Below are 15,340 nucleotides of genomic sequence, written 5' to 3' on the forward strand. Positions count from 1 at the left end.
TTCAATACCCTAATGCATGAAAGAGGCAGTAAGAAGGGGAAAAAAACATCAAGCAAAAGAATAGAGCACAAAAGGAACTGAGATTTAGAGATACCTTAGCAGCTTCTGTCAGTATTTAGAGAGACTACTGTTAGAAGGGAGTGAGGCTGGTGTGAATTTAATGTGAAACCATAGAACAACAGGTGGGGAAGGGGAAAGAACTAAAATGTAGGGAGAATGTGAAACTGTTGAACGGGAAGGGAAAAGAACTAAAATGTGGGGAGGCAGGAAATTGAAACTGTGTAACAAAAGGAAAGGAAAAACAAAAAAGTTTAAAGCGTGAAAGCAAAGGGTTTTACAAAGGATTTCAGTTGAAAAGGCTTTGAATTTGGGTTTCATGGTGGAATTAAATTTAGAAGAAGTGAACATTATGGTGGAGATAGGGCTGAAATTTATTTTATATTTATCAGCATTTTAAAATTGATAAAAACTATTTTAAAATTATAGGACAAATTCAGAAAAGAGGATGGAAATGACATGGCTGCTGATGTGGCTCAACGTAAGTATAACAACATTAAATGATACGCTTCAACTTTTAGTATTATATAGATATGAGCTACTCTTGACAATTAGATCAAAAGTTATTCTCTACAAAATAGACTACCTTCTAAAAATAGACCAAACCTTATGTATAACCTAAGCCCAGTTATGACCTTACATATTACGACCCAAGTTTGACCCTTCCCACGTGTAAATCAAAGCCAAAACTCTTACCCACTTACAAAATCTCTTCCTCCTCCCCCACGCATAGATGATACTTTTAGAAAATCTCATTTCATGAAATCACGTCTTCATTTTTCCCCAATTTCAATTCAATACGCTTTTGTCCATTAATAATGTTCTATGCGAGTTATGCAGACAAATTCTCTTTGTCATCGATTAGTGCAAAATATATATATAAATCTTGAGATCCCTGAGGTTGCTAAAATAATTGATTAATGCATATTTCTAAAATTTATAATAACAAAAATGTCTAGTAAATAACATATACTATCTCACAAAATGCCATTTACTTAATTTTTTTTTTGTTGAATAAAAAAAAGGGGTCTTTGGTGTGGGCTCATCGACCCCATGATATATAAATTTTGAGATCCTTGAGGTTGCTGAAATAATTGATAAATGCATATTTCTAAAATTTATAATAACAAAAAAGTCTTATAAATAGCATATACTATCTCACAAAATGTCATTTACTTAATTTTTTTTGCTGAATAAAAAAAAGGAGGTCTCCGGTGTGGGCTCATCGACCCCACGCCACGTGATGGCAATGGGCAATACGACGTGTACCACGTGGGCCTTGCCGAGGCTATCACTCGAACCGCTCATCTCTGGGTGCAGGATGAGGACTCCTACTATCAAGCCACACCCCCGTGTGGTAAATGCAATTTACTTAATATTTTCTTTAAAAAAATTCAATGATAGGAATGGTCAAAAGCATTATCCTATACAAGAAATACCAAAAGTATATGCAAAACAATTTTCATAGGAGGATTTATCTTTAAAGAATATGAAAACAATAGTAAAGATAAAATGCATTGAATGAGATCCTACAAAACAAGTTTATTAATCATTTCAAATTATACTCATCATTTAAATAAAAAATAATAATACACATATTATTTACATTAAAATAATAATACATATTAATTTCAAAGTTCATTGCAAGATGCGATTTGCTAGGGTATTCCAACGATAAGTAACATTGATACAACAATGGGTTGATATTACATTTCGTGCGTGCTTTGTGAAAGGAATGTCAAACCACAAGCAAAATCATTTTGGCATGCAAAATGTGAAACAAAAACAAATCTTTCTATCCCAAGGTTAGAGGCACTCATATTAACTACATACTCTCCAAATATTTATAATATATTCATCTTACTATAACTACTATATATATATGCACACACACAATTGCAAACTACTTTAGATACAAGATTCAAATCGAAGTTTTTGATGCAATTGACAAAACAATTTTTGTGATATTTGATCGAGATGCCAAAAAAATCTTAAATAAATCTACAAGAAATCTTGCTGAAAAACAAACTAAGGTACAACTTATTTAAATTATTGTAAAACTATTGATATTGGGGAAGGAATCCCACATGATTTGAAAAAAAAATTAGGAAAAAAATGGATTTTCTTCATTTGAATGAATTTAGTCTAAAGAATGGTTTGGAAAATTACATAGTTGCTAATATTTTTTTATGCACCTTCAAATCACAAAAAGGTATGGAAGAAAAGCATATATACACAATTCAATATACTATATTAATTCCTTTTGCTGCAGTATTTAAAAATTAACAAAAAATATATATTTAAAAACATGTACAAAAAACTGTTACATTATTGAAATTTAATATGAATGCAAATACCTACTAAGATCTTAGCTACAAAGTCCAAACTTCGTAAGATCCAATCAAGAATCTCCTGGTGCCAATTCATTAGTGATTAGCACAAATGATGCAAAAAAAAAAAAAAAAAAAAAAGTGATGAAAGCTCAAAAATTGAACAAATATAGACGGACTAAACTTCAAACGTTGAAGATGAAGAAATAGATTATGATAACATATCCCTCAACAAGCTTTACAAGCATCACCATACCGCAATATTACTCCAAAGTTGTTTTAATTATTGCTCATTACTTGAACAAAATAATTATAATAGATATGTGTGTACAATTTATAATTACTAACAAAGTTTTATAATAAATATAATATGGAGTATAATATATTTATAACATTTTCCAAAATTTTTTTACATAAAATATTATAACATTATTCGTGCATCGCACGGACAACTTACTAGTTAACATTAATAGGCCCCCAAATTAACTCCATTTTAGCATTGATAGGTCTAAATTAACTCAATTTTACATTTTAGCAATAATATGCTCCAATTATTATTAAATCAACTATTTTAAAAGTGTAATTTCACCAAAAATTAAGGGATCATTAATGTTTGACAATCGGATAAATCAATTGTGCATCATTACCATTATTTTTAGTCAAAATTAATAGGATGAAGACATGTCATTGATTTTAAATTAAATCCAAATGGAACCTGTGGGGGGTAAAAGACCAGCAGGCCCATGTCAATATCTATATTGGGCCAAAGGTCCAGCTCAAGGGAAAAATCCATCCTCGGTGGTAGGGAGGAAAAGCCCTTCCTCGGCCACGGATAGAGCCATTCTTGGCACAGTGTAGCCGAGGATGGAGGAGGTAACCTGCCACCGGTAGTGACACTCCCTATCATCCCACAGAGCGGGAAAAGTACTAAAGTAGAAAATGACAACGAAAGTGTTTGAAGGAAAGGCTGCCATTATTGCATTCAGTGCCTTGTGCCTGATACGGCCATACTTCTCTGTCCTTACAACCACTCCCAACAACTGGAGGGAAGGGACGATGGGAAAAGTACCTACCCTAGGGACCCATTCAGGAAGAAGAAAACTACTATAAAAGGAGGGTAAAGAGAAACAGAGAGGGGTGGGGCGCGGAGACCTCTAACACACCAGTGGTACCAAAAAAGGCTCCCCAGGCCGTGCCGAGGACCAACCCAACAGACGAACCCAGTTCGCCTCAACCTGATCGTAAAGAATACCGTGATGACCGTTGTCTATACCCTAAAACCTAGCTTTTTGGGCCACTCTCTACAAATTCATTGTACCGGGCTCACTAGTTTAAGGTCCCGCGCATCTTGGACCATAGGCCTGAAAAACGTGACCCTACAGAACCAATCAAAATCAATTGTTTGTAATTGATTTTTTAATTCAATAGTCCAATTGGAGCCTATGACACGTCATTTTATGTGAAGTGATTGGAAATTCAAAAGTTGAAATTACAATTCTGCTCCCATGATACCCTTTTCCCTCTGGATTTGATTGCAATCAAAATGATATTTATATCCTTATGTTGTAAAATTATTTGTTTGCCCTTGATTTTAAGTTAAAGTTTAAACAACGATTGAAAAAGGGAATGTATTAACCTAATTCATCGAACCAATTTCACAAATTTGGTTCACACCTATTACACTTGATCCACGTCTCCTTATAATCTTGATAAGATGGTATTGATTGTGGTTGCACAATATGTTTTTGTTTTCAACCACACTTAATTTCAGCCCACACATAACCCAAAACTTTTAGGCTAAAATGCAAATTATACCCTTTAAATTTGACTGAATTTCATTTCAGTTTTATAACTTTACTTTAGTTTAATTGAGTTCTTAAGTTTCAAATTTATTTAATTCAAGCATTCTGTCAAATTTCTTTAAAAATTGCCATTTAAAAAATGTTTTCTCACATGAAAAAATATCTATAAATTTAATAAAATGTTTTATAGATCTTTTATGTGAGAATTTTTTTTAATTTTTTTTTCATTAGTTAATTGCGTACTTAATGACAATTTTTTTTTTAACGAAATTGAACAAAAAACTTAAACTAAATAAATTTGAAACTTAAAAGACTCAATTGAACGAAAATAAAGTTAGAAGGCTCAAATGAATTTAAGTTAAACTTAGAAGGTCCAATTTGTATTTTGGCCAAAATTTTATTTCCGTTGCCTAGTCCAGTGACCTATCAGTTTTACTCTAGAGAACCCAATAATTAGGATTTGAATTGGCAGATATCCTTAGACAATGTAATCTAAAATATGGTGGGTACCCTCGGTCAGTTGTGAAGTTTTGAAACTACTTGAAGATGTGCTTTTTGTAGAAGCTTGCTTGAGCGAACCTTGATTTTCTCTCAAGCAAAACATTAAATGCTGCTCGAATGAGATTTATGTCCGCTTGAGAGAGAAAATCTGTTGGTAATCCCTTAATTTGTAGGCCTACTTCGATGTAAACTGGGTCGGTAATCCTATCGATCATCATTCCACCACATTGAGAAACTGTTTTTTGTAGTAGTTCCAGTACCAAGCCCTTATTGATGTTATATCTGAGCTTTTATTGTTCAAATGTCTCTTAGAAAATATAAGTGCTCCCTACACGAGTACTGTATCCACTGTGACAATCAGAGTACTATTCGCATTGCCCACAATTATGTCTTTCATAAGCACACTTAGCATATTGAAATCGACTATCACTTCAACCGACATCATCTCTTAAAGGGTAGCCTTCACTTGCACTCAGTTTCCTTATGCCAATTTTGGGCTGAATTTAGGTTTTTTAACACATCGGATATTACCAATCAACAGATTCACCCATATTATGTAACAATATAGCTTAGTGTTAGTAAAATAGAAATAAGGAAAGAGTCAGTGGAGCGACTGAAGGAGATTTTCATTTTTGGATTGGTAAACTAAAGAAGGACGAGATTTTACAAAGCCCTTATATAGCGGGTTATGTGTCACGCAATTATTGGCATATTAGTATTGTTAGGGTTTGTGCCCTAAAATCTAATTTATTGGTATGTTATAAATAATTAAACTGTTTAATTATATGAGACTATTTATAAATGAACTAATGGGACATTATTATAGTCCTTGAGATGTATTGTATGTGATTTATGTGATTTAATTACAGAATATATAAATCACAAGTTCCTTATAAACTCAAAATATAGTTCGTAGTCGATGATAAAATTGAGCGTTTTATTTATGAAAACTATAACACATCAACTAAGATATTTTGTCTTGATCATGGAAGTGGAGACTTCTAGTTGATGTGTTAATATGTCTTAAGTGTGTAAGACATATTGAATTGGACTACTGTGAGATTAATTATTCAGATAACAGTTAACTGAATAATTAATCTCACGACTTCTAATATCATAAACTCTCAATCCTGAGAGGATAGTGAACCCAATCATGAAATGTGGGTTACTTTGATATATCAGGAGTGAGATTTAGTTTAACGTTCAAAACCTTAGTATGTTGGTTAACTACACATAGTGTTGAGGGAACACATATTTTCAAGATAGAATCTATAATCTCTTTCTATGGAGACATTAAATATCCCCTTGAGATAAGTTTAATGGGAACTGGTTATTTAGGGTTGGCCACTTTAGTAAAGAGTTACTAAAGTTCATATTTTATGAAATTAGATTTCATAGATATGAATAACTAAAAGATTAAACTAGGTATTCAAGGAATAAAATAGTTGTTTACAAAGTGATAGTACATTATGACTTTGTTCACTATGGATATTTCATGAAAGGGTCAAATGATATCATATTAGAATCTTGGGAATAATTTATTAATAAGGCCTAGAGTGCAATTATATTTCTATAGTGGTACTTGTTATATAATTAATGGTAACTTTGGGCTTGTCAAGAGTCGACAGATAAGTCTGAGGCCCATTAGAGCTAGAGCCTTATTAGTCCCATCCCAAGCCACACACTTAACCATAAGAATCCATGCTACAAGAACTATATTTTCTTGGCATACAATTGAGTTGTCAAATACCACCCATCATCACATTGTCTTTCTGATGGAAGGGAAGATATTGATTCTAAAGTCTCTGGTTCTATATGGCATGTCACAGAATTTATATACTGTCAAAAACTATTTTTCTTGTCATGCAATAGAACTGCAAATATCTATACATATATTTATGCCATACGCTTGCGTGGAGTGTATTTCAAGCAATTTTTAGCTCATTTCTACCTCCGTTGGAAATTTAGTTTCCCTATGCAATAGGCAAGCAGGGAAGCGTAAATAATTGGATAAGCAATGAGCACAAAGGCCACAAGGCCCAATTGATCAGGTCGAAAGCCATAATAATCTTCAAGAAAGGAACCAACTGTCTTGAGCTCCCCAAAGATTAGTATCTCCTTCTTTATATCTCCATATTGTGAAGTCAGCAGGCCATTTAGGGACCAAGATGTAGGGCAGATCCAATAGCACCAGACCCACCATTTAGGAATTTTCTGCATATTAAGTAACACAGTTATTATGTTTAGCTTGACTGTACCCAATGCTTAATGGTATAAGAAGAACTACACCATGGAACAACTTTCTTTATGATCCATTCAGGTATGATCACTTTTTAGAGACCATTTGCAAATCCCTAGTACCCATGCAGACATGTGTAAGGAAAGAAACTGAAATTGGTGTTGCTATCTTCTGTGAATGGAAAATGCTAAAGATACTACCAAAAACTGAGGTGACAATCAATGTGATTGGTGCTACATCAACAACATAATAAATAAATTTCTGAATTACTTTTTTTTTTTGATTGCCTTTAGAAGTTGACATGCAGTTTGTAAGGCTTATTTAGTAGCCCTATATAACATCACTCTATGAAAATAGCAAAAAGTTTTGGGGGCACATGCAGAAAATTTTTCTCTAATGCTCTTCCACCTTTCTAGGAAACTTCAGTAAGAAGTGGTAACTCACTACATTATTTTTGCATTCTCATTTTCATCATTTTAAACATCAGATAGACAAGGTAACGAATATTCCAAGAATGAGAATGTTTATGGTACAGAGGAAGATATCCGTTGTGTGTTTATAAATGCTTCTATCCATTTAACATATTTTTCCTGTTTATAAGATTAAACCAGCATTCTATGTGACTACTTATAGAAGAGTTTAAGGGGTTTACCGGTCCTGGCATAAGGAAGCCTGAGAAAATGTTGAATATGGTGTAGATTGCAACTGCCAGTATGGAAGCTACATCGATACTTTTGCTCATTGAAACTAGCAGCATCCCTAAATATACATAGTAGAGAATAGTACAGAATGTGGCATAGAAGTACCAAAAGACCTTGTAAGCTGACCAGTAGAATCCTATTGCTGGATATGTAAGGGCCACATACAAAATTGTTTGCAAAATTACATAAGGTATTTCCATGATCACCTTCAACATTAAAAAAAAAAAAATTATTACCCTTGTTATCCATCAAATATCAAGACATACAATTGATTTTCTAAAATAAAAAAATTGTTGTTCTTTGATAGAAGCACTATCAAACCTGTGCAAATGAGTAAGCATTTGGGGAGTACATTCCAGCGAATTTTTCCCGGTACAGAACAGTGCGCTCAGTTGCTACATGTGGAAGAACTGTTGAACAGTTGTTTAAGCCCAAGAATATTACAGCCATATACATTGATCCAAAAATGTTGAACAAATCCTGCTCAGTGTTTCTTTGGAAAGAAAGAAGAAAAAGAAGGAATTTAAAAGCTGCACATGCCAGTCTACTACAAATATTAGCTGCAGGAAGCTTTATAATATCCACAATTATTAAACAAGAGTTCAATCAAGCTTGTAATTTTTGTTTATTACCATGGATAAGGATGGTAATGACAGAGTGTTTGACATGTTTCATTTATTTATGTATTAAAGTAATGAACGAAATGAAAAAGACTGCATCATAGTGGTTTTCAATGTTTTGTCTTTTGAAAGAAATTTATTATTGAGAATAAACACGAGAAATTTTCTATTCTATTTTCCTCCAAACTAAGAGGTTGAGCCTATGTGTGATGGCAAATGTCTTCCACCAAAAGCAACAAGTAGTGGATTTGAGTCCGAAAATCAGTCTTTTCAATAAATTTGGGGTAAGACTGCCTACCATGACCTTTCCTAAACCCCGCATAAGTGGGAGCTTTGTGTGCTGGATACAACCCCCAACCCCCCCCCCCCCCCCCCCCTCAGAGTTAAAAGAACAATTTTAAAGTAAGAGTTAAAAGAACAATGAAATAGAAAAATATATCCCAAAGTTTTTTTTATTTTTTTTATTTTTTTTCAGAGATCTAGTTATTTCAATGCATATGTATGTCTAGATGTATGTATTTTAAAATTCTCTAAAAAAATTGTTATCTAAATGTATGCATGTATATCTAGATGCTTACATCTCCTTTCCTTTCTGCCAAAAGACTGCCCCAAACAACAGTGCTGCAGCAATTATAAATAGTAAACGTGCCAAGTTGTATTCAGGACTTCTCCAATAAGATAAATGTTGCTTCCATAGGCATGCCATAAACTGCACCCAACCACTTTGTGCATAAGGAGTGGGAAAGTGCAAGTCTCTTGAACCTGGCTGTGGCTCACTCAACTGTCTTACCAACTCAATGGTGTCACTAGAATACAAGAACAATAAAAGATTATAATTAATTAGAAACCAAATAAAATTATCATAACCATGTGTAAACGATTGGGAAAAGATTAAACTTGCTAGATAGAGTGATGCATGCCTTTTTAGGAAATTAATTCGACATGATTTGCAACAAAATAATGCTTTCCTATCAATGTTTGTAAATATATACTAACCGATGCAGAGGTGAATCCTTATAAATTCTGGAAAAATCTATATCAAGATCTGCTTCTACTGAAGCGGAAGTAACTTCTAACATCCATGTTGCTGGATTATAATTATTTTTGATCTTTGGCACACCAGCAATACCCTGTTGAATAGAAAAATATATTGTATTCAGTGATTTATAGCAACCTACATGCTTGGATTTATTTAATATTGTCAAATTTAAAGAAGTGAAAGATAGTCAATGGTGAGCATTTTTAACCTTTCAAGTTTTTTGTTAAGAGTATTATATATTCCCTTTAATGATTGTAATGTTTTAAGGGCAAATAATAATCACTAATTCCACCAAAATAAGGTAAGACTTTAACACTTCCTGCAGGGACTCGACAGGTGGAGGAGGTTACTGGCATATGTAGATATAGTTCAAGCACTTTGGAAATTGATATGTACATTCTTGGATTAATCAATATACAGAAGATAACAGCACATTTAGAAACCTATGTAATGATTTCAGAACACTTTGGAAACTTTAACTAAAATTTTCTTGGGATTCAAGATCCAATTTTTGGTTAAGCTTTTGGTGGAACTCAACTTTTTACATGCACTAGAGATTCTCTATTTAACTTGCATGATTCAATGTTGATTGCCATGTCTTATGCAAGTAAAGTTATGTTTGTTATTCAGCCAAAAATTTATCCTTCTCACACGTCTATTCATTACATATTCAGATGGTTTTAGTATCCGTCAGTTGTCTATCCACGCAAGGAAATAAAATGCTATAAAAGAATGTTCAATGTTATGACTAGAAATTTGTTGCTTGTTACAACATATATTGTTGGCAGTCTGGCATACCTCAAAATATTCAATAAGTTTACTAGAATGATGACCTAGAATTCCGGAATAAATGATCTGTCCTCCGGTTTTCATTAGAATCAACTGCACCAAAAAGATTACTGAGTTGTACAAAATAATATTTAATAGCAACACTAAGAAGATTACAGAAAATCTTTTACAGTCAACCATATGTGCCTCATGTTATCTTAATAAATTTAGCAATTTGTCCTCATGGTTTGAGATACCATATAAATCTAAGTAAAGATAAAACTTTGATGAAATGCTCAAAATTGTGATATATTTTAATTTTGTACCATGCATTGTGATGACAGAATATCAAAATCATAGTCAGAAAGATACTAAAGAGTGATGGATAATGTTAGTATAGTCTGCTCATCCACAACTATGAGGAAGGAAAAATTGCAGAGCATGTTGCTTTAGAATGACTGGTACATACAAAACAATAGGCAGGTAGGATTTGAAATGAAATTAAAGGCTAAGTTGCTTAGAAGCACAAGAATGGGTTCAATTCTTCAAGAGCACTCTCTTGGAACAAGCAATAGGCTGAAATCTGCTTTCTCATCAAAAACTTAGTATTTTTGTACATCCTTGAGTTATTTGTAATACTAGGCTCAAGTTCTAACTGTTCTAGATAAGAAAGCAAAAGCAATACCAAAAATGATACGCATTCAGGTAGAAAAATGTCATAAACTTTTCAGGTAACTAATAATATGGCTGTCGATAGGGTAACATGACAATCCATATTACGACCCACATTTAGTTCAGATTAAGGACCTTTGAGTTGTATCCATAGACTAAAAGCCTATAATAGCTACCCGGAAGATAGAAATATGATTTTTAGGTAGATTTTAGCACAGGAAAAGCACATCTACTGTAATCATTAGACAGGTCAATGTTCCTCAGATGACAAGATACCAATAACGTGCTCCCTATAAAGACCCTGTAGTATAATTAGCCCAAAAAGAATGAGATGACTTCTAATTTTATGGCCAGGATAATTTAGCCAAAATTTGTTAGTAGATAAATCTTATAATCTCAATATTAAAAGCTGGAGTACGTCGTAATTTTCTAAAATAAGGCACTATTTCTTCTACCTCATCGAAAGCCTCGAATATGTCAATGCTTGGTTGGTGGATGGTGCAAACCGTTGTCCTTCCTGTGGATACTACATTCTTCACTGCACGCATGACAATTGCAGCTGCTCTCGCATCTAAACCCGATGTAGGTTCATCCATAAATATTATTGATGGATTTGAAACAAGCTCCACTGCAATTGTTAGCCTTTTACGTTGTTCAGTAGATAGGCCACTTTGGCCTGGAATTCCAACTAATGAATCTTTGATACCATCAAGTTCAATTGTTACGATAATTTCTTCTACAAATCTCTGCATGACATATTGTAGAGACTGATATGAATGCATTATAATGTTTTAGACCATGTAATTTGTAGTGTATCTATAGCGGTATACTTACTCCAATAGAAATTTTACGTACTAATATCAGTTATTGTGCCATTTGCACCAATATTCAGGATTTTATGCATTTATCTAAACATGATTTGAAATTTCCTTATCATTCTCTTGTTTTTCCCACACATTTTAAGCAAATTACATTGGTTGTTTAAGTGTTAAAAATGTTACACATTAGTGGACACAAAGTCGCAAGTCATTAAGTTTCTGTCATGCCAATATTTTTTTGGGACAATGTCATGTATTAATCTTAATCAAAAATCAACAGTCACAATCCACATGACAAGTCAAAAACTTGAATATTCACTCCATTAGACCCACCAATGCCTTCTCTATTTGCTTATCTTTACAATAATTATTGAATTCTACTTAGATTGCTAAAGACTTGTAGCCAGTCCATATAGTTGGTATAAGGCTTAGTTTAGTAAAGCAGATCATCTTTCATTTTAAGTCCCTTCAGAAATTGTTTGAAATTATATACGATAGTACTATTGATAATTATGGAGAGGAACTGGAGGATATCATACAGCTTTTGTGTCTGAATCAATCTCGGGTGGCAATCGCAACCAAGCCGAGTATGTCACTGATTCTTTTACAGTAATCCGTGGAGAATGTATATCATTCTGCTCACAGTAACCTGATATTCTTGCAAATGTCTTCTGGACCTTGGGATACCCTCCTATTCTTATATCTCCTTCAATAGTACCTCCAGTTTTCCTCCCAGAGAGGACGTCCATGAGAGTTGTTTTTCCAGCTCCACTTACGCCCATAAGTGCTGTAAGAATTCCTGGCCTAAATGCTCCTGTAATATCACGAAGCAACTGAAGCTTTTTCTGACTGAAACCCATCTCTCTCATTTCCTGTGCAGAAGGAATGTAGTAACAAGTAAGTTCTACCTTGTATACATATTCAAAATAATCATATGTGAATCATCATTTGCACTTGATTACCGGAGGGGTGTCAACAAAGTATTGCACATCTTTAAATGATATTGTCAAGGGCTCAAATGGCAGGACCAGCCTCCCTGTACAACCAACCACATTCTCTTGTATCATCTTAGAACCAAAAATTTATTTACTGTATTGAGAATTAATTTTGTTGTTAACTAACTTATTGGCTAACAGTTTTATCTTACCAAAATTTCTTGTTTCTGCAGTAGTTTGCGGTGAAGTAGCTAGAGTTGATTGGTTATCCAGTTCTGCGCTACCATTACAATCATCTGCTTCTCGTAGCTGAGAGAAATTTTTTTTCGAAATAATAGCTCGAGAAATCTTTGGAGCTGTATTCATGATAGGCTTACAGGTGAATGGATGGAATTTAAAAATCCAATCTTTATGCTTGTTTATTAATTGAAATGAACTTACGCTTTATGTAAGTTAAGGCTAAGATAAATCCAATATCAAAAAGTATTGTGAACCCGAACAAAGCCCCCAATGATATCCAATAGAAATAGCCATCAAAGTTCAAACCATGAGTAGTTAGAACCTCCATTCCTATGGTCATGTTTCCTTTCGAAACCTACAAAATGAAAATGAACTAAAGCTATTTAGTTGCTCTTGTAAAGTAGCATGGCAAAAAAATATTAGGTCTTCTTCGAAGTACCTTTTGCCATCGTGGAGCAAGAAATTCATTTAGTGCTATACCTATTTCTGCATAACTCATGGGAGAAAGCCAGAAACCCCATCTCAACCAAGGTCCAAGGTGGTGAAGAGGCTACAAAGAAGAAACTCGGTAAGTAGTCTAGTTGTTATCCCTGAGAATCAAAGCAAATAATTTATACTCACGTCGAGGAATAATGAAGCCTCCAAACTAAAAGATTAATACTAAGATCAAAGCACCACAAGTTGATGCAGTAACCATAGTCCGGAAAACTGAGGCAATGAAATGACACATGGACGTTGATTCTAGATGTAGAGCAAACAGCAAAAGGAACTGGAAGAAGAACCTAAACCATATGTAGAAAATGTATATTAAAGCTTAGAGAGAGAGAGAGAGAGAGTGAGAGAGAGAGAGAGAGAGAGATTATCTTTCTAATATTTTTGTTCAATTGGATTTTGAAAAGTACTTACCTTTCTACCTCAGGGCTATACCCAATAACATAGTAAGTCATTACTGTCCAAAGTATTGAATCAACCAAAGAAAGTGGAATCTTTAGGAGAGATGCTGGAATAGAATATGCCCATGCTGGATACAGATACAATGATCTTTGCTTGTAAACCACTGGAAGTCTAGTGATTGTCAAGAACAACTCTGCAACTCCATTAGTCATGAGTCTTACAATTGTATAAAATAGACAGCCCAAAAAATAATTGGCACCGATCAAGTCCACAGTTGTCTGAGTACGCATAAATACTGTCATTGTAATAAATGCAGTGATGATGAGCTGCAGGATAAAGGAAGGGGAAATGTGTTAGTTTAATGTGATTGAGAATGTTGTTGTAGATGCACCAGCCTAAGTAGTCATATGAGTAAAATATCACCTGCATCGTTTTGAAAATATAGACAAATGAATTCCGTTTCATGAGAAGTAGCTCTCTGGCCATGCAAGCTTTGAACATCTCCCATTTGCTCAAAGAGTAAATATCAAATGACATGGCACTATTGTGGCTCTTAGATTTATCATATGGTTTTGAGAGCTCATCATTTAACTTCTGTCCTAAAGAACTAGCTTTGAACCTTTGAGAGAACTGATCCACTGAAACATAATTGTATGGAAGGTCAGCATGGTACCAGTATTGTGCTTGATCCTTCCTGGAGATAACCTGCAAATGTTTGAAATTTGAGCATATGAAACAATTAGGATTAATGTCAACTGTAAACAGGAATCATGTTCTCTCACCTCCTGAAGGAAGTCTGCAGCACCTTTTCTTTCTGGGCACTTGAAACCACAATCCTCAAAAAATTGAAGCACGTTAGTTCGAGGACCATGGTATACTATTTTCCCTTCTGCCATTAATATCACTTCATCAAATAGATCAAATGTTTCAGGAGCTGGCTGAAGAAGTGAAACTAATGCAGTTGTATCTGTGATGTGCACCAATTGCTGAAGGCAGGTAACTATCTGAAAGGTTGTGGAACTGTCTAGTCCAGTCGATATTTCATCCATAAAAAGAGCTTTTGTGGGACCAACAATCATCTCCCCTGCCAGGCAAAGTAGCCATGAAAATCCTGGGTTGAGAAGAATATTCCTACATGGAAAATATTTTCTTTCCTATTCTCACAACACTAGGGAACAGGTTTTACAAATGTAAGACCATTTTTGATAAACTACCACTTCATGTGAGATTTTTAAATTTTAAAATGGCAGTTAGAGTCGACACAGGGTTCAAATTCAGGACCACATGCTCTAATACCATGATAAATTCTCACTTGTCCCTAAGGTTTAAGCTGTGAAGAAATTATGAACTTTATCATTTAACTATTATTCAATCCATTTTAATTGCCCCACAAAAGAAAGTGGGAGGAAGTAGAAAAAAGATTGCCCAACAAAAGCTTTTAGAAAGATATCAAGCTTGAATTGATTTTTTTTCTTGTTCAAGGGAACCTCTTATAGAATTTATAAATAGAGATGTGCTAGTAGTGGTAGAATCATTAGCTAAACGAAATTAACAGCATGTTTATCATTTTTAACAACCTGTAGTTAACCTTTTCTTCTGGCCACCGGAAATGCCTCTTTTCAATGCATCTCCAACCATTGTATCACTGCAGATATCGAGTCCAAGGATCTAAAAGGCCAAAATATTGTACTTTACACATCAAATTTGATAAAAACTTGTTGTTT

General features: G+C 34.0%; 1 protein-coding gene across 3 annotated transcripts in view; it reads right to left on the minus strand.

Moving 5' to 3' along the window:
- Positions 1 to 6,496: 6,496 nt before the first annotated feature.
- LOC126688813 (pleiotropic drug resistance protein 3-like) overlaps positions 6,497 to 15,340 on the minus strand; it is an 83,633-nt gene continuing 74,789 nt past the window's right edge. For 2 of the 3 annotated variants that reach the window (XM_050383676.1, XM_050383675.1), the window contains exons 8-23: positions 15,194 to 15,284; positions 14,399 to 14,700; positions 14,040 to 14,321; positions 13,715 to 13,942; positions 13,162 to 13,221; positions 12,924 to 13,077; positions 12,695 to 12,838; positions 12,510 to 12,583; positions 12,087 to 12,419; positions 11,185 to 11,475; positions 10,088 to 10,171; positions 9,247 to 9,380; positions 8,829 to 9,056; positions 7,952 to 8,123; positions 7,582 to 7,836; positions 6,497 to 6,904 (exon numbers count right to left, since the gene is read on the minus strand). In XM_050383676.1, coding sequence (XP_050239633.1) covers positions 6,638 to 6,904; positions 7,582 to 7,836; positions 7,952 to 8,123; positions 8,829 to 9,056; positions 9,247 to 9,380; positions 10,088 to 10,171; positions 11,185 to 11,475; positions 12,087 to 12,419; positions 12,510 to 12,583; positions 12,695 to 12,838; positions 12,924 to 13,077; positions 13,162 to 13,221; positions 13,715 to 13,942; positions 14,040 to 14,321; positions 14,399 to 14,700; positions 15,194 to 15,284 — 3,099 coding nt within the window. In that variant the 3' untranslated portion in view covers positions 6,497 to 6,637. The remainder of the gene's footprint in view (positions 6,905 to 7,581; positions 7,837 to 7,951; positions 8,124 to 8,828; positions 9,057 to 9,246; positions 9,381 to 10,087; positions 10,172 to 11,184; positions 11,476 to 12,086; positions 12,420 to 12,509; positions 12,584 to 12,694; positions 12,839 to 12,923; positions 13,078 to 13,161; positions 13,222 to 13,714; positions 13,943 to 14,039; positions 14,322 to 14,398; positions 14,701 to 15,193; positions 15,285 to 15,340) is intronic. The other variant, XM_050383674.1, reaches the window with a different exon arrangement.

The sequence above is a fragment of the Quercus robur genome, chromosome 6 (assembly GCF_932294415.1).
Source record: "Quercus robur chromosome 6, dhQueRobu3.1, whole genome shotgun sequence".
Classification (NCBI taxonomy): Eukaryota; Viridiplantae; Streptophyta; class Magnoliopsida; order Fagales; family Fagaceae; genus Quercus; species Quercus robur.